Genomic DNA, 25,360 nt, shown 5'->3' on the forward strand with positions numbered 1-25,360 from the left:
ATTAAAAAAAATTTTTTTTGGCTACACTCAACAGTGCCCAGAGCTTACTCCTGGTTCTGCAGTAGGAGCCACTCCTGTCAGGGGCTGGGGAGGACCATACGTGGTGCTGGGACTGTATGTGGCAACCTGGGTTGCCATGGGCAAGACAAGTGCCCCCTCACTGTACTATCATTTCGGCCCCATCCTACCTCCTCTTTATGAGAACATGGACAACCTACAGCAAATTTACTGTCTATTGTTCCACCTAGAGTCCTGTACTTTGTTTTCTTAAGTGTAACAGAGAAACAGAAGAGCCCAGGACACAGCTCAACAAGCTGGAGTGCATGCTTTATATGCAGGGCTCCACCCCTGACCCTGAATATGGTTCTTTGAGCACTGAGACAGGAGTAGCCCCAGAGCTCTGCCTGAATGTTGGCCAGTAATTCCTTTTGAAACAATTATTCAATAACAAAAAAATTATTCCTTTTGAAACAAGTCAAATAATGAGAAGACTATCCGTAGCATCAATGGGGCCTCTCTGAACAGGTTATCTTCTCTTTTGTTTAACAATATGTATGTAGGACTGCAGAGAAAGCACAGGAGGTGAGGCACTTGGCTTAAATGTGGCCCACCCCAGTTCAATCTCTGGCACTGGATACAGCCCCCAATATGCACTTGAGATTGGGGATGTGGTGCAGTCACAGAACTGTGAGGTCTTGGATTTGATCACTAGCATTGGGGGAAATACATATACATGCATGTATATTTCTCTATATATTTATGTGTGTATTATGCTCATGCACACCAACTCTGCTAGCAATCTTTCTTTTCTTTTCTTTTCTTTTTTTTTTTGAATACGGAGTAAGATATCTTGGGGTAAGCGAGTTACAGCTTAGCCTGGGTAATATGGGCTTCACTTAAAGTATTTTATGGCTGGCGATGACAATGTCAGAATGAGACAAGCCCAAGTGACATTTCAGTTCATTCACAACTAGCCAAGAAAATATAAACATAATTCTTATTTCTGCAGGTGATTTATAACAGCAGCAGAAAACGAGAAGGATCATTAAAAATGAAGCTAGCTGACTTGCCACAGCCTTACTCCCGGAGAGAGTCAGCGCTTAGCTGTTCTCTGCAGGAGTCCATTTCCTTTCATGAGGGAATTGTAAGGATAACAGAGGAATGACTTCCCCTTCCCCCCAGGGAAATCTCCCACTCACTACCAGTATTTTTACCTGATCATTATTTTTCAGCAAATTTCAACTGAAAATGAAGGCAAGGAGGGCTATGGGTGCTCCACATGGACTGGGGCTCCTCACTACGGCTGGGGACAGGTAGAAAGTGGGTGTCAGTTTGTGTGGGTGTCTACCTGTGGGTGGGAGAAAATAGGTGGGTCTAATCTTAAGATTTAGAGGGGGACTATGAAATAAAGCCCCCGGACGAGAGTGACACAGAACGTCCTGACCACACACGCGGCTGTCTTCAGTGGGACAACTAGGAGGGGGTCGGTCTGAGTTTCCCTCCCTGCCCCAATAGAATCCCGGAAGCCAAAAACCTCCAGAACCCAACCGCACAGCCATGCTCAACGCCGTTCTCCACAGGCTCGGATGAGTCTCACCTATGAGAGGACCTACAGAAAAACCCAGGTATGTGGGACCCATGACTGAGATCTCCAAGCTTGCTTGGAATGGGACTGGGCCTCCTCCCCCAGCTCCCCAGTTTTCCAGTAGCTTGGCAATCACACCCACAAACTTCTTCTGGCACCATGTAATCTCATCAACAGCCGAGATCTAGAGACAATGAAATAAAGCTGCCAGAAGAGAGCGACACAGAACATCCTGGACCTTTAATACTCTAGCCCACTGATACATCAAAAGTAGCACACATGTATTTGGGTTTAACATACATGTATATAAGGGCTTAAATGGCTCTAGCTAGGATGAAATATGACAATCTTCACATACTTTCCTCTTATGGTGGTGGGAAGGTGCGTGTTGGTGGGATTGGTGCTTGAATATGTTATCTGTAAGGAACTATTGTGAATACTGTCACTGTCACTGTTGTTCATCGATTTGCTCGAGCGGGCGCCAGTAACATCTCCACTGTGAGACTCGTTGTTACTGTTTTTTGGCATATCGAATACACGATGGGTAGCTTGTCAGGCTCTGCTGTGTGGGCGAGATATTCTCAGTAGCTTGCTGGGCTCTCCGAGAGGGGCGGAGGAATCGAACCCGGGTTGCCTGGGTGGCCGCGTGCAAGGCAAACACCCTACCCACTGTGCTATCGCTCCAACCCACTGTGAACAACTTTATAAAAATAAAATAAACCACTGTGAACAACTTTATAAAAATAAAATAAAAAGAAAAAAAGATTTGGAGGGAAGGAAGAGGTTGGAGAGGCCTGATATTAAAATAACAACAAAACACCAAACCAGAGGGGCCAGAGCAATAATACAGTTAGTAGAGTGCTCACCTTGCACATGGCTGACCCACGTTTGATCCCAGGGGCCTCATACAGTGCACAACTAGCTCTGCCAGGAGTGATTCCCTGAGCCAGGAGCAATCTCTGAGAACTGTTGGGTGTGGCCCCAAACCAAACCCAAACCAAACCAAAACAACAATAACCAAAACCCACCAGAAGTGTTCCCCTTTCTGGCTTCACAGTGATGTTCAAAATGTATGTGATTTAGGGTCTGGTGCTGCCAGCAGGTCAATCTGTACCTGTGAGGCAAGTGCATCAGCAGCCTGATGGTGCCTTCAGACTTCTAGATACCCAAACATTGCTGCTGTGCCTTTGGCCAGACTCCAACAACTTGGGGCCAAGTTTACCAAGAAAGTAAATGGCCAAAAGTCCGGTTCAGCTATATAATTGGAGGCAAGGCCTCTCTGGTTCCTGATCAAACTGCTTAATTAATGGCCATGATCCCAGAGACTCAGAAACAAATCTCAAAACCCAACGTCTTTTAGCATAAATGCGTCCAGTCCCTGCAGTAGGTTACCAGTGGTGGGCCAATCCAGGTGGAAATAGGTTTCGTGCCTTGGCCTGTTCCCCCTGGCAGCCCGGTGGTTGCCATTCTCCAGAGGCCACTGGACAGTCAGGTTTGGGACTGCAGTGACAAGACAGGCCGGGCCTCATGGGATGGGGGTGGATCCGACCCTTTCCTCCCCACCCCAAAGAGACCCCGAGCTGCTGCCCACGAATGGCCTCTCTGGCTTCTGATAAAGCTGCTTAACAGCCATGATCCTAGAGACTCACAAACAAATCTTGGAACACAGCGGCTTTTGGCAGAAATGAGTCCAAACCCCACAGTAGGTTACCATCGCTGAGTCACCCCAGGGGGGAAAGGGTGCTGTCCCTCTGCCTGCTCCCCCTTGGCAGTTTGGTGATCGCCATCCTCCAGAGGCCACTGGACAGTTAGGTTTGTGCCTGCAGTGACGAGACACACAGGGACCTCACGGGACCTCACGGGATGGGGGTGGAGCCGTCCCTTTCCTCCCCATCCCAACGAGACCCCGAGTCGCCGCCCTTGAATGGCCTTTCTGGCTCCTGATCAAGCTGCTTAATGGCCATGATCCCAGAGACTCAGGAACAAATCTTGGAACCCAGCAGGTTTTTGTAGAAATCCCTCCAGATTTAATTGTTAGAATTTCGGAATTTCAAAATCACGTGGCCACTACTGCAGCCATGCTACAACATATGTTATTATTAACCAGCAATAGAAAACACATCGTCTTCTGTTGCCTTTTCGGTAGATCTTAGTGTTGGGGTAAAATCCCAAATAATAATGGTGGGTCTGGTGTCGAAATATTGAATGTAGTCAAAGTAGAGAGAGAGAGTAAAGTACAAATCATCTGCCCCACAAGTAGGGCGAGGGTGTGGGATGGGGTCATGGTGATTCAATAGATAAATTTATAAAAAGAAAAAAAAGGAAGGTGAAGTTCATGCTCAATTCAATTAGCCTAATCAATGGCTGAATAAAGAGCAATACTCCTATATTAATATAAAAAAACCCCAAAACATATGTGATCTCTGGCTGCCTGCCTTGTCTAGTCATAAATTCACACTCTCCCTGAGCAGGGGGCCCGGAGGGAGAGGTGACATACACCTGTCTGAGCAGAGCAGGGAAGTCATTTCCCATGTGATAATAAGACATCACAGGCAACTTTCATATCGGAAGCAAGACTTCTCTATCACTCTGTCAAAACAAGCATTAAGTTTTCAATAGTGAGGAACACTTCCTTACAACGCATTCTCTTTCCTCAGGGACCTATTTCTTAGATCTATCTGAGCTGAAAGACACTTTAGTAGTAATCTAGTTATGGGCTGGGGATGAGGCTCAGAGGCAGAGTTCTTGCCGTGTGTGTGAAGGATTTGGGTTTGATTTCCAGCACTACAAGGTCCCCGCAGCACCACTGGGAAAGATTTCAGAACTAATCTGAGAACATAGTGGTCCCCTGGTACCACTGAGTATGGCCCAATCCTGCCCCCACTAAATCTAGTTAAGTGACATAATTTTATTGAAAACAAGAAGAACATGACTGAGATTACAGAGACATGAGCAGAGCCCAAACTATAACCCAGGTTTTCCAAATCCTATTCCTTTATTGTTCATCTCTGCTATACCAACTTGATTCAAATATTTAACAAAACAGAGCTTCCACCAAACAGCAGCATTCTGCCAAGACCACACCACCCGTACTTTTGGAAAGTATTGACTACCTGACCAGTCTAAGTTAGTCACTATGCTACATACTCTGGGTATTTCAAAGGTCAGTTTGCCACTATTCTTAAAGCTCTTGCTTGAAATTCCAATTCTGGGGAAGGAGAGGGTCACAAAAATGCACAGGAGCTACACAATATGAAAAGTTAGAAAGAAAGTCCCAGAATTAACTTCAGAATTAACAAACAACATCCTTAAATTTTAGGACAGAACGTGCATCTTACATGTTATACAAAGTACATCCTCTGACTCTGACTAGGGGGCATTCACAGAACACACTATGAGTATGTTATTATTATTGTTATTTTGGGGCTTGGTGCCACATCCAGCAGTGCTCATGGACTACTCCTGGTGATGTTTGTGGAGGTTGGGGGAGGGGTGGAAGCATAAGTGGTGCAGGAGATCAAACCAGGTCAGCTGCATGCAAGGCAAATGTCTTAACCCTCTGTACTGTCTTTCGGTCCCTGAGCTCATAATCTTAGGGAGCTTTACATAAACATGGGCATCACAATTTAGAAGATTAAAATAAACTCAGGTAAGAAGTCTTTATTCTAAAGAATAGTGCTGGGGCTAGAGCAATGGCACAGCAGGTAGGGCCTTTGCCTTGCACGTGGCCGACCTGGGTTCGATTCCCGGCGTCCCATATGGTCCCCTGGGCACCGCCAGGAGTAACACCTGAGTGCAGAGCCAGGAGTAAGCCCTGTGCATCGCCAGGTGTGACCCAAAAAGAAAAAAAAAAAAGTGCTGCCTGCCTAACAGACACTAACATTTTTTTCTTTCCTTTTTTGGGGGGAGGGATGAGATAGGGGCACACCCAGCAGTACTCAGGGCTTACTCCTGGCTCTCTACTCAGGAATCACCCCTGGTGGGGCTCAGGGGACCATATGGGGAATGAACCTGGGTCAGCCATCTACAAGGCAAACGTCCTACCCGCTGTGCTTCCCCCTCTCCCACACACCCTACATTAGTGATTTTTTTTTTTTTTTTGCTTTTTGGGTCACACCCGGAGATGCACAGGGGTTACTCCTGGCTCTGCACTCAGGAATTACCCCTGGAGGTGCTCAGGGGACCATATGGGATGCTGGGAATTGAACCCGGGTTGGCTGCGTGCTATTGCTCCAGTCCCTAGTAATCTTATTTAAAGCTCAGACCTGTAGATATAACTGGGAAGGGCCTGAAATTACTGGAACAAATCCCAGCAGCCTGGTGGAACCATAAGGTGAGCAATAACCAGGATTTGCCGAAGGAGGAGGATTTAGAGGAGGACACAGGGACCAGGGCGGAAGGGTAGACACCATCTGCCCAAGGCCCGACCTATGGACAGCACTTGACTGACTCAGAGTCCTTGCATCAGGAGTAGACCGTCTGGAAAAACATTTCCTTCCTGCTGAACATCAAGTGGGATGCCAGACAGCGGAGAAAGTTCTACCTGCAGCTTAGGAAATCCCGAATTACTTGAGTTGGTCACATTTCTAACTGTGAGCTTGCAAAAGCAGCTAAGACAAAACCATCCTCTTTTTATGAAACTTCTTTATAAACATTATCTAGGGGCTGGAGCTATAATACAGTGGGTAGGATACTTGTCTTGCACTCAGCTGATCAGGGTTCGATCCCTGGCATAATATATGGTCCTCTGCACCGCCAGGAGTGATCCCTACGTGCAGGAGTAAGTGAGCACCACTGGGTCTGGCCCAAAACAAGAAAACAAAACAAAACAAAATACATGTTCATGAGAGTCTTTCATATGTATCCATATACATGTGAATAGTTAGTGAATTGTTAAGGGAGAGTTGGGAGCTTCATTGAACATATTTAGCTGGATCTTTTTGACCAAAATGTAAATCTGTACTGTATCCTAATGTAATCCAATTAGAGCTACTAACACCATCTGTATATGTATTTTCAGTTCAGCTGTCAAAAAAAAAAACACAAATACATGCTAGTAATACAATATTCAGTAGTTGTGTGGCATTTCATTGTACATTGCTCCAGTTCATCTTTTTCTGTTTTTAAATTTTTTTCATTTTTTTCTTTTAGAGTTAGTATTCTGGTACTTATTTTAAGATACAAATCTTTGTCCACATCTCTGATAGTTTTCTTGGGCTAGACTCTTAGAATTACTATGACAAAGTATACACATTTCAATTATTTATTTATTTTGGTTTTGGAGCCACACTTTATTGGGCTCAGGGGTTACTCCTGGCACTGTGCCCAGGAATCACTCCTGGCAGCGCTTGAGGGACCTAATGGGATGTCTGGTGATTGAACCAGGGTCAGCCTTGTGGAAGTGTATAGGCACTAGCCCTATATACTGTACTATCTCTCCAGGCCCCCAAAGTATACACATTTTAAAGAAAAAAGTGAATAGCATTCAGAAAGTCAAACGATATAAAACTGTATTTTGTTTTTCTGGGCCACACTTGGCACTGGAGCAGCTGGTATGTATCTGTGAATGAGGGGATCAGAGTGTTGGGAATAGAATGTGGGCATCCCACACACAAAGTCTGTGCTCCAGTCCTTTAAGTCCCCCACCCCCAAGATGTTGATCCAAATCAGCATGCCCTCCCCAGACCCTGCCTGATCCTGTCCAGACCCTCTCCAGGCCCTCCCCAAACTGTGTGTCTGTTCCTTGTTCTCTCTTGTAGCCTTCTGCTGTTTACCTTCAAATTACTTTCCTCCTTGATTTAAGGATTTTTGTATCTATCTGATGCGGTGGAGGCCACACCCGGTAGTCCATGGGGACCATGCAATGGTGCCAGGGATCCAAGACCTCACGTTTAAGTCCTGGAGTCACAGACCAGGGTCCTGATTTTATAATTTTGTTTTGTTTTGGAGTCACATCTGGAGATGCTCAGGGCTTACTCCTGGCTCTGCACTCAGGGATCACTCCTGGAGAGGCTCAGGGTACCATCTGGAGTACCAGAGATGGAACTCAGGTTGGCCACATGCAAGGCAAGTGCCTGACCCACTTACTATCTCTCCCACCTAGAGTTTACAATTTTTAGATATCAGCTATTTGCTATGGAGAAGTGAGTTGGGAAGGGGAGTTTGATAATCTAGTTTACACAGTAGGTTATGAAGGGGTACCCACTTAGCTAGATAAGGGGAATGGCCAAGGGCAGAGATAAAAAACACATCAAAGGCAGGGGCAGAGGTCCCCATCATTTTCTTTGTAACCTTTCGCCTGTGCCCAGGCAGATGGTAGGATAAGCAGCAGTTCTCTCACATAGGGCCAGAGAACTGGGGAGTTCCAAAGGAACCAAAAGCAGCATCAAGGAGAGGCACACCAGACAGTCTCGGTTGACAGAACCATAGGCCATCAAGAGCAGTAGGTACCGTGGGACACCGGGCCCATGGACAGTAAAGGGCAGAACCAGGGAGGATGCTACATAAGGCCTGGACATTGGACCTTATGGGACTGGGACCTCGAGGTACCCAAATTCTGACCCATAAAATTCATAAGTATAGTAGAAAGTTCCTGGATGCAGCTCCTTTGGGGGAGAATTTGGTATAGAGTTTAGAAACTTGAACACTTAGCTTTTTTGTTTGTTTGTTTTGGAGGGCAGAAGATTTGGGTCCCACCTAGTGGTGCTCAGGGCTTACTTCTGGTTTTATTCTCTGGGATCACTTGTGGAAGTGCTCAGGGGAACATAAGGAGTGCTGGGGATCGAACCCAGGTTGGATGCAGGCAGAGTAACTGTTTTACCCTTTGAACTATTTCTCTGGCCCCCAATCATGTCTTTTTATCCAGCTGTTCAGGCAGATTTTCTGCCTGTGCCCGTGGTCCTCTGAACTCACCACTTCAGCTGCCTACTTTTTATTCCTGGATTCCAGACAGCTTGTCAGCAGCGGGTTCCCTGTGGGAGGGCTGGTCAGGGATGTGGCGTGCTCAGGGAGGAATTCCCAAACATCTTCATTAGGGAAACAGTTCCTCCTGCATGGCACAGTTTCCCCGGAAAGGAACCCTTTCTTTTTTCTCTGTAATGAGCAGGAGTGAGTTCAAGCTTTCTGCCAGCATTTTGAAAGTCAACAAGGAACATCGAGAGAAGCAAAATATTCTCTTTCCCGATGTGGCAATCTCTAGTGATCAGGATGGAGGTTCCCGCCCCCCACAGCTAGGCCTGCTTCCCCATGCCCAGAGTTTCAGGTTAACCCCATCACTTAGAAAAACAAAAATTAATAAATTCCATGACATCTTAGGTAAGGGGGCAAAAACTTTTTGTTTCAGAGCATTGGGATTAAAAGAAAAATGCATGCGCGCGCGCGTGCGCGCACACACACACACACACACACACACACACACACACACACACACTCACACAAATAATCCTTGGCTTCCAGGGGTTCCTCCTTCATTGGATCTTCCACCATCCAAAGCACAACATTTGCCCATCCCAAAGCCCTTTACCCCTCCAACATCATGTTGGTTTTTTTTTTTATTTTTTAAATAATGCCTAAGAACTTGAGTATTCAGGGTCCAAGTTTGTTTTAAAATAACCCAATGAGCTGACAGACGGAGCTCCTGGAACTCTGCAGATTGTGCTAGAGTCTACAGATGGGTAATTACCGACAGTTAAAGGGTGGTGCTATTGCCATCGCCCAATTTCTGAAAGCCTTTAGTAAAAAAAATCATCTGAGTTAATTAGCATTCACCACAAGCACCAGTTTTCTGCTGCCGTATTCTGAGGACTCAGATAATAGGAAAAACACAGTATTGCAGTTTCTAACTTTTAACTAACATTTCACCTCTTTAAAATGTAGGGTATTACTAATTTTACCTGTTATACAAATATCCTCTCATATGTCAGATATAGATTTAGGTCATCATGAAACATGTATACTGTGTTCAAAAATCTATTTTATACTTCTGTGTACCTAAAACAGGAACAATTTCATTTTACCTCTTCAATCTGTTTAATCCACAAATCTCGTCCAAGAATCTCCTGATGTAAAACTACAGGAGCTGAGTTTAGATTAAAAGTCATCAAGTCACTGGTCTTTTCTTTAATAAAAGGTTGGAGATCAGAGTTTATCTAGAAAGGAGTCAAAAGAGTTTCATCAGTGAAATGCATATAACACAAGATTATTTTTGTCAAATAGAAAGCACTAGTTAATGCAGTGATGTACTTCTTTAGACATATACTGTAGCAAGCAAAGGAACAGTCCCTATCATAAGAATCACTTTTAAACCTATTTAAAATAATTTTTCCCTAACACATTCCTTTTATATGTTATACCAACTTTTATTTTATTTTTAAATTTCTGGGTGGGTGGGGGGTTCCATCCATTCTTTGAATAGCAACACTACATGCTATTTAATAATTTGCAAGAGTTGTTTCAAGAACACTTTCAGGTAATAAGAAAAAACAAATATCACACAGATGATTTATGTACATTTTAGCTCTCTATCAAAATTACACAGTACTCACCAATCATATTGTTTATAATATATAATAATTACTGTCTATGACTGACAAGTTTGATGCGCACACAAAATGGTACCTTTTCCTCTTTGCATTTCAAAAGCAGCTTATTAATTGGCAAAAGGTCTCTTGCAGATCATTTCAGCTATTTAAGTATGAGAACAAGAGAAAGGGTAGGGTGTGCAAATACCTTGTGACTCATGGCCATGTGCTTCCCATACTGAAATGCCATATCCTGAACCTCAGCATCATGTTTTGCTAATTCCATTGCAGCCTGGCAGCTCTTTGCTAATAAGGCACCATGGGAGAGAAAAGTCTGTTCTTTCCAAGCTGATATTCCAATATCATCGGTGATGTCATTTTCCTAAAAACAAAACAAAAACAAAAACCACACCAAAAGCCAAGATTAGAAAAAAGTCTTTTGGAGCTATTTGTTCTTCTTTTTCTTTTCTTTTTTTTTTTTAAGAACAAAAGAGAAGTCAACTACTCAGAACACTCCCGCTGCTGCAAACAGAATGAAAAGCTGGTGAACCTTAAGTTTACTTTCAGAACTAAAGAGACAGAATGGTTGAAAAGGGCAATGGAGGAAAATGAGGGAAACGCTGGAACAAGGGGACTTTGAGGTAAGGGACTCTTATGAAAATTTATTTACAGGGTAAGGCAAGGTTGGAAACATAAGTCTCCAAATAAAGTCTTCTATGTTCACACTGGGCTGGAGCAATAGCACAGAGGGTAGGGCATTTGCCTTGCACGCAGCCGACTCGGGTTCCGTTCCTCCGTCCCTCTTGGAGAGCCCAGCAAGATACCGAGAGTATCCTGCCCGCACAGCAGAGTCTGGCAAACTCCCTGTGGTGGATTCAATATGCCAAAAACAGAAACGACAAGTCTCACAATGGAGACGTTACTAGTGCCTGCTCAAGCAAATTGATGAACAGCGGGAGGACAGTGCTACAGAGCTACGTGCTATGTTCACGATAATTCATAAGAGCTGGTATTTCAAAACACTGACTCCTACTGCCTTTTAAGTTATACGAAAATGTCAAGGGCAAAATGAAAACACCGCACTGCATTCTCATAAACAACTGAATAGAAAAACCAGAAGAGATAGCCATGAGTATGATTAGATTACATTGTTCATCTCAGCTTGCTTCTTCTGGAAGAAATAGCGTGACAAGGGAAGACACAACTCTAGTTTATTTCATTTCAACCTTTTAAAAATTATGTAGAACCTGGAAACATACACACACTGCATCCAGACCAGTGGGTGACCAATAAAAGCAGATCAAATGTAAGCTGTATCTGGGACTTAACATTTGCAAGGAGCTACATTTAACAAGCGAAAAGAAGCTGAGATGGGTTAAATGTGAGATTCTGAGTTTGACCCACTGCACCCCATGCCCTCAGCACCGCTGGGAGTGACCTGGATAAAAAATAAAAGCGAAGGCAAGGGGCAGGAGGGGTGAGAAAAAATAGATTAGTGAAAATAGGTAAAATTCATCTACTTTACATGACATACTTTATTCCAATATATTCAACGTGATTTTCAATATGTCATCAAAATAAAATTATTAACTACATCCAACATTTTATTTAAGAAATATTTTTTTGGTTTTGGGTTATACCTGGGGAAACTTCAGGACTTACTCCTGGCTCTCCATTCAGGAATCAATCTTGGTGGGTTAGGGGGGGCCATATAGGGTGCCAGGGATTGAACCCAGGTCAGCCGTGTGCCAGGCAAGCACCCTACCGGCTGTATTATCTCTCTGGACCCAATATCATGTGTTTTAAAGAATAACTTCTAAAAAACAACATGTATTTTACAATGACAATTGATCACTAGCCACATTTCAAGCCCTCAGTTCAAGGAGTGACAGGTGCAGAAGAAGCTACCTTATTGGATAGTTCTGCTCTTGGCAGTGAGTTTTCTGAGGATAAAAATGATGAAGAAAAAGTACAAAACAATGATTAATTTTATGGTGTTGCTTTAAAAAACGTCAAACTTGGCCCCCTCAAGAAAGATGAATTACAGCCTGTGGTCTATCATAATCTTCCTTCTACCATTAGTTTGAGGACAAAATTAAAAGTAAAACAGACGTGGGCCACTGACAGCTCAGATTTGGCCCCATCTCTTTCATCAAGCTGAAAGGAATTTTCAGCTCAAGGCTCAGATCAAATTCTCAGCTTGCTTGGGCCACACCTGGGAGAGCTGAGGGGCTACTTGCGGTGTGGTGCCCAGGCGGGGCTCCCTGTGCTGCCCAGAGGGTCACGCGGTGCCCAAGACTGAACCTGGGGCTCCCCCATTCAAAGCATGAACCCCAGACCTTTGAGTCATCTCCCTGGCCTGTCAGCTTAATTGTATTAAGCCTTTAAACAGAGAGAGAATTTTACTGATGGCAACAGTTGTATATGCGAAACACAAATTGTGTAGTAATAATTTCTAAAAAGCCAATGGGAGAAATGGCACGCAAGGGGCTGGAGTGATAACATAGCAGGTAGGGTGTTTGCCTTGCACGCGGCTGACCCGGGTTCAATTCCCAGCATCCCATGTGGTCCCCCGAGCACCGTCAGGAGTAATTCCTGAGTGCAGGAGCCATCCTGTGCATTGCTGGATGTAATGCAAAAAAAAAAAAAAAAAGCATGCAAATGTAAGGCTTGTTTTATAGGTATAAATAACAACACGTTTAATCTTAGAGACCTAAGAATATATTTTAAAACGTGCAGGATGGATTTTCAAACATCATATTAATACAATGGAAATTAAAAACCACCTTATATTAAAGAGGCATTTGATAAAATTCACCTTCCTTTTCTGGGGTTGAGGAGGGCCTTGTCAGGCCACACCTTGCAGTGCTCAGGGGCTACTCCCGCCTCTGTACTCTGGAACAATCCGCGCAGGGCCTAGGGGCCATAGAGGGGTGCTCAGGACAGGGCTGAGGTTGGCTGCTCGTAAGGAACATGCTTGTATCTCCTATACTAGCTCTTTGGCCCCCATTTGAAATTTTATTTATTTTTAAAATGTTGGAAATTTGGCTATTCATCACTTCTATAGGATTACACAAGTGATACGCAATCACTAAAGAATCTGGAGAGGCTGGGAGAGAACTCCCTCGGCTGCAGTGTTTGCTTTCCAAGCAAGTCCCTGGGTTCCATCCCTGGCACCACTTGGTTCCCTGAGGGTTTCTGGGAGTGACCCCTGAGCCAGGAGGAGCCCCTGAACACCACCAGGTGTGGTCCAAAACACTGAAAACAAGCTTGTAAATTTAAATAATCAAATAATAATTTATAGTCCCCTGAAATCTAATATTAAATTAACAAGGTTAGACACAATAATTTGATTCCTAAGTTATTAATAAAAATTTATTCCCTAAACATTAACAATTATGAATTTGGTTACAAATAAAACAAAACCCCACCATTCATTTCCATCACCCTGCCATATGTGGGTGTGGGTGTGAGTGTATTTATTTATGAGAGAGAGAGAGAGAGAGAGAGAGAGAGAGAGAAGGAGCACATTCAATTCCAAAGGGAAAGGCAACATACAGTTAAAAAATAGACTCATTTGATTTTCATATCCAAATAAGTATATCAGCCATCAGAGATACAGAACTGTTACAAAATAAATGATGTCTCAAATATACGTACAGCATTAACTTATAGGTTATCAGACTTTACTGAGGATTTATTATAAAATAAAAAAGGAAACTACATAAGAATTTAGTTTGACAGAATTTCTTTAATTTCACCCCCCAGGAAAATTAGTCCTGTTGAATGACTAGGAGAGAGAAGTATATTAATTTTGCCTGGCTGTCCTCACCAGGACCCCTTGGAGGGGGGCGGGTTGAATTTCCCTCCCCGCCCCAAGCAGAGCCCTGGCAGCCGAAGACCTCCAGAACCAGCCACAGCCATGCTGAGACCACTCTCCACATGTCTGGGCAAATCTCATGCATGAAGGAACCAGCAGAGGAACCTAGGCATGCGGGTCCTGGGGGCTGAGATCTCCAAGTCTACTCGGATTGGGACTGGGCCTTCTCCACCCAGATCCCCCATCTTCCAGTAGGTAGGCGTTACACCCAGCAGCTGCCGCTGGCGCCAGGTGGTCCCATCAACGGCCAAGACCCAGAGACTATAAAACCCAGCTCCTGGAAGCGCACGGCCAACATCTTATTACCTCGTTTTTACTTCGGAGAATCCGCAGGCTACCGAAAGTATCCTGCACACATGGCAGAGACTGGCAAACTTTCTGTGTCATACTCAATATGCCAAATACCAGTAACTATGATAGGTCTCATTCTCCTAGCCCTGAAAAAGCACTGAATATGGCTCTTTTAAAATCTCAGGGCTAGGAAGAAGGAGATGTTACTGGTTCCTGCTCGAGGCAATCGAGGAACAACAGGATGATCGTGATAATGATTAATAATTTTTAAAAACTGAGTCAGAGTGAGATACACAGTTACAAAGTTGTTCATGATTGGGTTTCAGTCATATAATGTTCCAACACCCATCCCTTCACCAGTGTACGTTTCTCACTACCAATTTCCCAAGTTTCCGCCCCCCACCGCCCCCATGACCCCCTGCCTGCCTCTATGGCAGGCACTTCTCTTCTTCTCTTTTTCTCTCCTCTCTCTCTCTCTCTCTCTCTCTCTCTCTCTCTCTCTCTATATATATATATATATATATATATATATATAGTATTGTATAGTATTACTGGGAATCGAACTCTGGTCGGCTGTGTGCGAGGCAAACGCCCTACCCGCTATGCTATTGCTCCAGCCCCTGAACCTGTATTTTTTGCACCATAAAACATGTCACTATTTTATTACCATAGAGTTCACCACTGCTTTTAACTCCCTACTCTGCTGGGGAAAGAAATAAAATTCAAAAGTTGAAAAATTGAGGCTGGAGTGATAGTACAGCAGATAGATACGCGGCTGACTGGGGTTTGATTCCTAGCATCCCATATTGTCCCCCGAGCACCACCAGAAGTAATTCCTGAGTGCAAAGCCAGGAGTAACCCCTATAAATTGCCTGGAGCGATAGCACAGCGGAAAGGCGTTTGCCTTGCAAGCAGCCAACCTGGCCTACTCGAGTTCGATTCCTCCACCCCTCTCGGAGAGCCCGGCAAGTTACCCAGAGTATGTCGCCCACAGGGCAGAGCCTGGCAAGCTACCCGTGATGTATTCGATATGCCAAACACAGTAACAACAGGTCTCATGATGGAGACGTTACTGGGCCCGCTCGAGCAAATTGATGAACAACGGGAGGACCGTGACTATAGTATTGTAGCACTGTCCTACCATTGTTCATCGATTTGCTTGAGCGGGCATCAGTAACATCTTACAACAAATTGTGAGACTTGTTACTGTTTTTGGCATATCAAATACATCATGGGGAGTTTGTCAGGCTTTGCCATGTGGGCGAGATACTCTTGGTAGCTTGCCGGCCTCTCAGAGAGGGGTGGAGGAATCAAACCCGGGTTGGCCGTAACCAAGGCAAATGCCCTACCCGCTGTGCTATCACTCCAGCCATATCACTTAATCACTTAACTTCCCGTTAGTTGTCGATTTGCTCGAGCGGGCGCCAGTAACGTCTCCATTTGTCCCTGTCGCGTGCTAGTGTAGCCCAATGGCATCTGTTTGCTCTGGGATCATGAAGAGCCTCAAACCGATCGTTCATGATCTTCACGAAGAAGTCTGACCATCTGGTAGGTGGGCGGCCACGTGGTCTTTTGACATCCCATGGAATCCAGTCAGTAACAGCTCTACTCCAGCGGTCGTCTTTAAATCTCATTATGTGACCAGCCCATCTGATTTTTGACACCTTGGCAAATGAGACAGCGTCCCTGATTCTTGATCGTCGACGGATGTCGGAACTCCGGATTTTTTCTCTCATTAGAGTGAAATGTGATATTCCAAGCATAGCTCTGTCTATTCTTCTTTGGGAGACCTGAATAGCATTCTCATCCTGTTTGCATAGGGCCCAGGTCTCTGAGGCATATGTTAATGCAGGAAGAACAGTGGAATCAAAGAGATGTGCCCTGAGCCGGAGGTTCTTCGTCCTCTTAGCTATTTCTTCGACGTTCTTGAAGGCGTTCCAAGCCGCTCTCTTCCTCCTGCGCAGCTCGGGTGCTAGGTCATTTGTCATGTTGACTTCTCGACCTAGGTACACATAGCTGTTGCATTCGGAGATGGTCGTTCCGTTGAGAGCTAATGGGGCATCAGGAACGAGGCTGTTTCTCATAAACATTGTCTTCGTAAGATTCAGCTGTAGTCCTACCTTTCCACACTCACGGTCAAAGTCGGCCAGCATTTGTGCCGCTTGGCTGATGTTTGGTGTTATTAAAACAATGTCATCAGCAAAGCGGAGGTGGTGTAATTGCCGACCATCTATCTTCACTCCCATTCCTTCCCATTTCAGTCGTCGCATGATGTTCTTGAGGGTGGCACTGAAGAGTTTCGGTGAAATGGTATCACCCTGCCGAACCCCTCTCCTGACATCAACGATCACTTCTTTGTAGAATGGTGAAATCCTGGTAGTGAATCCGCAATACAGCTCACGGAGGATCTTGATGTATTGGGCTTGAATGCCCTGATTGGCTAGGGCTTCAATGACCGCTTCCGTCTCAACAGAATCAAAGGCCTTCTTTAAATCAATGAACGTTAAACAGAGTGGCATCTTGAACTCCCGAGAAGCCTCAATGAGCTTGGTTATCGTGTGGATATGGTCGATGGTGCTGAATCCTTTGCGGAACCCGGCTTGCTCGCATGGTTGTCCTTCATCTAGTGTTCTGCCAATCCTATTTAGGATGACTCGAGTGAACAACTTGTAGATGACAGACAATAGGCAGATGGGGCAATAGTTGCCAATGTCATGGATGTCTCCCTTCTTGAACAGTAGTACGGTCCTGCTGGTTTTCCATTGGGACGGAACCTTGCATTCAGACAGGTAGCGACTGAAGAGCCGAGCCAGGGTATTGATGAGTACTGACGGCAGGTTCTTCAGGTGTTCAGGTCTGACCTTGTCTGGGCCGGGTGCTGTTTGTTTCTTTACCGACGAAATGGCGTGTCGGATTTCGGAAGGGAGAATGTTGGGAACGACATATCCATCCTGTGGAATTTGGTATGTTGGCAAGTGGACATGGCTATCGAAGAGATTTGAGTAGAAGTCATGGATAATCTTCTCCATTGCCATTCTGGAGGATGTGATGGATTCATCAGGACGTCGGAGGGCAGTCATCTTGGTCTTGTAGTTGGCGAAGGACAGGCGGGCGTAACGAATACTTTTCCAGCTTCTGCCGCATCTACGAGTACTTCTGCTCTTCTCTCTTTGAGGTCTTCCTTGATCGCATCTCTGCACTGCTTTGCGAGCTCGGACGTTAGCTTGCGGTTGCCTGAGCTATATATATAGTCACTGTCAAATGAATATTTGCTTAAGCAAGCCTTTTAAAATTACACAAGAAGAAAATTTTGAAGCTTGAAAGACAATGTTTACTGAGACAGTGGCATTGGTATTTTGCTCAGGGTTAATATGTTGTTCTGCTACTGTGCTGTCTCGGGGAATATTTGTTTGTATATGACTAAAATGTGAAGGTCTGGTCCATGGCCACAAACTGATCCAGGAAACTCTCATAGTTCCAATTTTCAGAACTTGGCGGACAAATGTGCCTTTCACAAAGCCAGAATCTGGAAAACTTCCAGGAACTGGCCACCAGGTGGGTTGAAAAGACCCCATGCAAATATCTTCTGTTCTCAAGATGTTCTCAACTACTCAACTACCTTCCCATTCAGCTTCAGGCCTCCAGTTTCAGTCTTCAATTTGGATTTGAATTACTCGTTTGGGATTCTTTTTGGAAGCCAAACAAGAGTCCCAAATAGCCTTAAAAGAAAATGTCAGGGTCAGGAAATTTTTAATGAAGAGTCTAAATTTCAGGCCAGAGGAAGCAAAGGGCTGAGTATTTTCTGGGAGCTGTGTTACGACACTTTCACATTCGTTATTAACTCAACTCAAAAGAAGCCTAAGATTCACAATTCCACTGAATAGGTGAGGGTGCCTGAATTTTGTATTCTGACCTAAATCAATACTAGTGCTAGAGATGGGTCTCAGAACTACAGCCATTGAATGAATTATCTTTTGCTTAAATACATAAAAGAGCATGCAAAATGCCTTTAATCGTCTAAAAGGTCAATTGTATTTATGAATAAATGAGAGTTTTATCTAAGAATTAAAAGGCATTTAAAAACCTGTAAGGTTTTTTTTTATAACATGCAGAAAAAGATTTGAGTCTCAAGTATGTAAATGACAAGATGAGAAATATTAAATATCACAGTCTTTTCCCAGGAATCCTGAGGGAGGGAAAAAAAGTTTTTATTTTAACAACACCATCTTCTAGTAATATAGAATAATTTCCTTTGATTTAGAATTCAATTACATGGAGAGAGTAGTCACCTGCAGGCTGTACGTCAATCTAATTCATGGAAGAGAGGGGCCAGAGTCATAGTACAGTGGGTAGGGAGCTGGCCTTGCATCTTGCATACAGCCTAACAAGATTTGATCCCTGGAACCTTATTGTAGCCTGATCATCACAAGGAGTGATCCAGGAGTGCAGAGCCAGGATTAAGTCCTAAGCACCACCAGGTGTGGCCCCATAACAAAACAACAAAATAATGAAAGATAAATGATAGTTTTTTTTTTTTTTGGGTTTTTTGGATCACACCTGGCAATGCTCAGGGGTCACTCCTGGCTCTGCACTCAGGAATTACTCTTGGTGGTGCTTGAGGGACCATATACAATGCTGGGGATCAAATCTGGGTCGGCCCTGTGTAAGGCAAATATCCTACCCACTGTACTATCATTCTGGCCCCAACTGATAGGATTTTATAAACATAGGATTTTAAAAATGTGAATAAGTAGTGTCTGTTTTAAAAAGCGCTTCTGCGTGAGGTAGGGGTGTGGCTATATAGTGCAGCAGCTAAGGCACAGGCCTTGCATGTGGCTGACTCTCGCTGGATCCCAGAACCACATGGACTCTGGGGCACGTGCAGCCAAGGATACTGCCGGGGAGGCCTGGAAAATCTCAGCACCACAGACCCCCAGGAGCATCAAATCTTTGGGTTCTTGCCGTCGAACCATCAGCCCTGTTGTCTGTGACTCTCTGTGGAGCCCCAGGGTCTCCTGAGAGTCTCCCTTGGGAGACTTGGGAGTCTCCCTTCCCCCTACCCTCTGCAAATTATGTTTCTATACAAAATATCACTGTATCACTGTCATCCCATTGTTCATGGATTTACTCGAGCGGGGGCCAGTAACATCTCCACTCGTCCCAGCCCTGAGATTTCAGCAGCTTCTCCATACTCATCTTTCCCAACGCTGCCATATTGGAGGCTCTTTCAGGGTCAGGGCAATGAGACCCGCTATTGTTAGTGTTTTTGGCATATCAAATACGCCACCGGGAGCTTGCCAGGCTCTGCTGCTATGCAAAATATAAACCTTTAAAAACCTTTACTCACAAATTGGGTCTAAGGGTTGCCGGGGAATTGCAAAACCAGGAATTCTTAGGTGAGCCAGTCCCTTCCTGCCTATCTCTGCCCCCCAGTCAGCTCTTTCTGAGATTAAAGAAATGACTAGTTCAAGAAGGGTCAGGGTGCAGGAGGGAAACTGTCTGGAGCACAAATGCTCAGGGAGGTGGTATCCTCGGGACAAAAGAGGCTCTGAGCAGCTAGAGGGCAGCAGATCTTCTTCCTATGGGATGCACAGTAGGTGCAGTAGACAAGTGGAGGAGTTCTGTCTAGATGAACTGGAGAGCAGCAAGGGAGAACCTGGCCTTCTGGGAAATGCACGGGGTGTGGCAGTGCGTGGTGGAGCACGTGAAAGCCCTGCACACGCAGCAAAATTGAGCTGTGTGTACACACAGGCTTGCTATATTCAGGCACTGGAGATATGAGAAGCAGGCATTCCTCCTGGAGTTTCAGGAGATGCTCAGCAGGGAAGAAACAGAGTCAAGAGTGAGAAAGGCATGTGAAGAGGGAGCTAGCTTAATGGATGGGGAAGGGTGTGCAGAGTTCCATCAAGGGAAGGTTCAAGAAGGCGTTAGTGGAGAGACTGTCAGCTGAGCTGGGGTCTCCAGAATACACCCCCATCGGCCGGGAAGAGGTAGTGACTGCTCTGGCTCACCTTTCTGCTGAAGCATGCAGTGGGGGAGGCAGGCGAAGACAGACAAGACTGGTCAGGGAGGTAAAAGGCCTAGGGGGTTGGTCACTATTATTTAGGTGCTAGAAATCTGTGGCAGGAACAGATCAGAAGGGTTGCTTAAACAGGAGTTTAGATGAGGAGAGGTGATAACTAGAAAATCAGTTTATGGATGAGTGAAATGCTTTTTTTTTTGAAGAGGGGGAAGTACTCCTGGAAGCCCTCAGGGATGACTCCTGGTAGGCTCGGGGGACCACATGGGGGTACTGGGAATCAAAACCGGATCAGCAGCATGCGAAGCAAATGCCTTGGCCATTGTATTATCTCTCTACCCTCTGAGGTGCTACATCTACATCAAGTGGAAGCAGGGATGAGGGCAAAGTAGTGACTAGTGAGAACCGAGAGGCCAGAAGAGAACTGCTGAGAAAAGGAACAGGAGAGCGCTCCCCACGCCAGTCAGGATTGACCCTGAATCCACTCCCCTCTCCCTCCTTGCTCATGAAACTTGAACTTTGTTCAAGTATCTCCTTTTGCTGATGATTTTTTGAAGACCAGTGATATGATCCAATTTCAGGCCACACAACACAAGCAAAATAGAGCAAAGTGCTTCTAGGAATGAGGCCACACAGAGTGGCCACTGTTCTTTCTATGTGGTCTGATGGCCCATATTCCCGCAAACTTCACTGGTGGAAACAACCCTCACCACCCACGTGGCTGCATGTATGACGCATGTGCTTAAACTTGGAGGTGTTATTGGAGGGAAGCAACTATGGTGATCTGAGAGCCTGTGGCAGGAGAGTCATGAGGCTGCTCATTTCTCCTGCTACCGAGGCAGAAGGCTTCCACCCAACACCTCGCCTGGCCAGAAGCATTTTCTGGTGGTGGCATCCACACAGCATCCCAAAGTGTGAGAAACTAAGTTTCCTCGTGTAACTCCCCAGTCCACGGAATTTTGGTACAGTGGTCTCCACTGAGGAACACTGTCAACCCTGCTCCATAGATCTTGACCTTCATTTAATGATGTTTTGAAAGCATATGTACGCTATTCTTTTCTTTTCTTCTTTTTGTTTTTTGACTTTTTGGGTCACACCTGGAGATGCTCAAGGGTTACTTTTGGCTCTGTACTCGGGAATTAGTCCTGGTGGTGCTTGGGGGAACATATGGGATGCTGGGGATTGAACCTGTGTTGGCTGTGTGCAAGGCAAATAATGCCCTACCCGCTGTACTATCGTGCTGACCCCATGCTCGATATTCTTTACTCCCATCTTTTTGGCAAGATCTCACAAAGCCTCCTGTTAATGTGCTGAAAAGATTTTGACTTAGTGGCATGAACCTACCACTCTCTGACTATGCCCACAGGTTCTGTAGGTCAGAAATTCAGAAAAGGAGCAAAAAAAGTGACCTGCTTCTGTTCCGGGCTTCCCTGGAGAAGCTGGAGAAGACTCCTGGTTGGCCAGGAGGGTAATCTAACAGTTTGTGACCTTTAAAAAAATTTTAAACCATCCACTCCACCTCATCTCTGCTCTGTGTTGGGGGATGGAACCCAGCCCTCCACACCCCCATCCTCCCAAGGCAAGTACCCTACTGCTGAGCTGAACCCCAGGCCCCCATGTTCCACTTGAAAATATGTGCTCAGGAGAGCTTTTCTCTGCTCCCTCCCAGTTCTGCTTCAGGATGTGGTACAGCACCCTGGCGAGAAAGGTTGGGGGGGGGGGTCAGACAGAGGTATCCATGGGGATTCCTGTGGCTTGGAAGAATCTAGATATTCGTTGTGAAGACTGAGAACAAGTAAATGGGTGTTTAGAGGGTATATATCTATCTAGACGTAGATAGAGTCCGGATGCCTGTGAGATGCTGGGAAAATACTGGGTAAGCAGCTAAATGTGTAGTGTGAAGGCTCGGGAGTGATTTGGGGTGGAGATATAAATCAGAGCTCACTGGCATGGAGACAGCTGGTAATTGGAGGCTCAGGCCTCATTTTCCGAGTGTCTATGATCATCCTGTGATCGGAATGGTCTTCTATTAAGCAATTTACATGCTTGACAGCAGCGTGTCACCTCGCTGGCAAATAAACTGCCTTTTAAGATATTTTTCTGTGATAGCCATCAGTGAATGACCTAGAGCATCACTAAATGGTGAACAAATTCAATTCAAACGTTTAGCAAAGAAAAACATTGGCACACCAGATCCACTCTAAACTGGAGGGCTACTGAATGGAAGAAGCTTTCGGCACTAAAGCTCTCTCAGCCATAATTAGCTTTTTTGCTCTCTCCAGAGCGATATCAAACTTCAACTTTACCGACTTTGCATACTGAATTGAATTGTTCTATATTTAACTTCTAATATGTTTATTCATAATGCATTTGTTTTTGGCATTTGTTTTCTTTTAAATAAAACACTCTGTAGATAAAAAAAATACCTAGTACTACTTATTGAAGATGGCAGTAGTCACAAAGGCGTTTCAATGTATCATTCTTTAAAGTATGTGTCTGTCATATGTACTTTTGTGTGCTTGATATATTTTATAATGAAAAGATTTAAACCATACTCAATGGCTTTTAAATATGAATAAATCCAACACTTTTATTTGCAATGAATGATTTAAATGGTGTCTATGAAAAAGTATGTTAGCAAAATTATAGGCATTTATTATCACTACCAGCAGTATCTTCAAAGTCCTGGATATGTGAATGATATAAAGTTGAACAGATGCCCGGCGAACAATAAAACATGACATGGCATGTTTTATTAGCTCATTAATACATGCCTTGGGTACAACATGAGGGACAGGCTGTAAGTAAACGTAGCAATGAAATATACCCCAGAGTATCTTAATGCTTTTATAGAACATACATGGTTTAACTTTAAGACCTCTTAAAATGTTTTCTATTTCAACTAATTTTTGTATGTGTATAAATTTGAGATAGTTTTCACTTCAGAGAAAGGAAGATAAAATTTTCTTGTTTGTTTTGTTTTGTTTGTTTTTGTTTTGGGGCCATACCTGATGGTACTCCGGGCTTACTCCTGGCGCTGCATTCAGGGATCACCCTGGTGGCGTTTGGGGACTATATGGGGTCTATATGGGACTACATGGGAGCAAACCTCAGTTGGTTACATGCAAAGCAAGCGCCCTGCCTGCTGCACTACCTCTCTGCCCCCAAAAGTGTGTGTGTGTGGGGAGGGGCATTTCAATATGAACTCTCTTTTTACCTTGCTAACTTTAGTTTCATTGAACTCAAACTCACTGGTTCCCTCTTTCTAATAAATTTCCCTGCCCTCTTTACCGGTTTTTCATGGGAAGAGTCTGAAAAGTTTTGGATTTGCTATTATTTGTTTCTGCAGCGTGCACACAGGAAAATGTTATATACACAGCACTGAGTCTTCTCTGCATGTTTAAGGCTTGGCTGCCTTCACAACAGCCTGTCTCCGCCAGGAAGCTTCTGATCAACCCATTAACCCAGGGGAAATAAATGGTCATTGATGTCCTGCATGGGGTGTGGCCAATGTCCCTAAGGCAGAAATGTGTGTGTGTGTGTGTGTGTGTGTGTGTGTGTGTGTGTGTGTGTGTGTTAAGTGTAGCAGGGAGAGGGGGAACTCACTATAGGATCACATGGATAATCAATTTGTTTAGATTTATAACCCATTTTCTTTTTTGTTTTTTGGCTTTTTGGGTCACACCCTGTGAGGCTCAGAGGTTACTACTGGCTCTGCACTCAGAAATTATTCCTATTGGTGCTCAGAGGACCATATGGGATGCTGGGGATTGAACCCAGATCTGCTGCGTGCAAGGAAAATGCCCTATCTACATTCTATTGCTCTGGCGGCCCCTTATAACCCATTTTCACAGTGGCAAGACAATGGGCTTCAGAATGACTTACAATTCACGAGCCCAAACAAACGTGTAAGAGAGGTCTACTTAAGAGGAAAAAGACCTTAAGAAACAGAGAAAGTAAAATAAGGAAAGAAAGGAAGTTGGAGGCTGCTGTGGCCAGTATGAGGACAGGCAAAAACAAAGAGCACTCAATTTAGAAGCCTGCCTCATGTGTTGGGGGAGAAGACAGCTGGGATAGAGAAGGGACCACCATGTCAATGATGGTTGGAGGGATCGCTCAGAATGGGAGATGTGTGCTGAAAATAGATAAAAAAAACCGAGCATGATGGCCTCTCAGTATCTGTATTGCAAACCATGATGCCCAAAGTAGAGAGAGAGTAATAGGGAAAGTGCCTGCCACAGAGGCAGAGGGTGGGGCGGGGTAAAATGGGGACTTTGGTGGTGGAAAATGCGCACTGGTAGAGTGATGGGTCATACAATCATTGTATGACTGAAACTCAATCATAAAAGCTTTGTATCTCATGGAGATTCAATAAAAAAATTTTTTTTAAAGTCAAAAAAACAAAAAGAAAAACAAGGAGCAGAGATCACAAGAGAATTAATATACAAGAAAAACTTTAAGAAAAGCACCATAGTTAAAGCCTCAATGTTGCCCTCCTGAAACTCCAAGCACCAAACCTCTGTCCTCTTCCACTGGCAGAGGGGCTGGCATTTCCCTTGGTCCTCTGGCCAGAATTAGAGGTTCTCAAACCTATTTGGCTTACTGTCCCTATTGCACAAAACAAAATAACAACAACAACAACAACAACAAACCCCTTCCCCCCCCAACTGGCCCATTGGAAGTCTACCTTAAGAGAACAAGCAGATGGGGCTGGAGAGGTGGAGAGGCTCTGTAGCAGATAAGGCAAATGCCTTACTTGTGCCAGACTGGGTTTGATCCCTGACACTGCATGTGGTCCTCTGAATCATGCTGGCAGTGATCCCTGAGCATAGGGTTAGGAGTAAGTACTGAGCACTGCTGGGTGTGTGCAACCCCTACCCAAATAAAGAGAGAGAGAGAGAACAGAAAGTGCCCCTCAACTGCACCTGAGGCTCCTATTGCCCATTCCCCACTTCTTCTGCTCTCCCCATAATTCCAGAACCCTCTGGAAGGTGATAGCACTCTTTGGAAAACACTGGATTCGAAGGTTCATCCATTAACCTAATGGCATGGTTTGCCTAAATTCC

The 25,360-nt window shown here is 44.7% G+C and overlaps 1 protein-coding gene across 1 annotated transcript in view; it reads right to left on the reverse strand.

Moving 5' to 3' along the window:
* PDSS2 (decaprenyl diphosphate synthase subunit 2) overlaps positions 1 to 25,360 on the reverse strand; it is a 306,636-nt gene that overhangs the window by 40,119 nt on the left and 241,157 nt on the right. The window contains exons 5-6 of the mRNA XM_056125092.1: positions 10,313 to 10,486; positions 9,601 to 9,732 (exon numbers count right to left, since the gene is read on the reverse strand). Of these exons, the coding sequence (XP_055981067.1) occupies positions 9,601 to 9,732; positions 10,313 to 10,486 (306 nt within the window). The remainder of the gene's footprint in view (positions 1 to 9,600; positions 9,733 to 10,312; positions 10,487 to 25,360) is intronic.

This window comes from Sorex fumeus, unplaced genomic scaffold, assembly GCF_029834395.1.
Source record: "Sorex fumeus unplaced genomic scaffold, SorFum_2.1 ptg000054l, whole genome shotgun sequence".
Lineage (NCBI taxonomy): Eukaryota > Metazoa > Chordata > Mammalia > Eulipotyphla > Soricidae > Sorex > Sorex fumeus.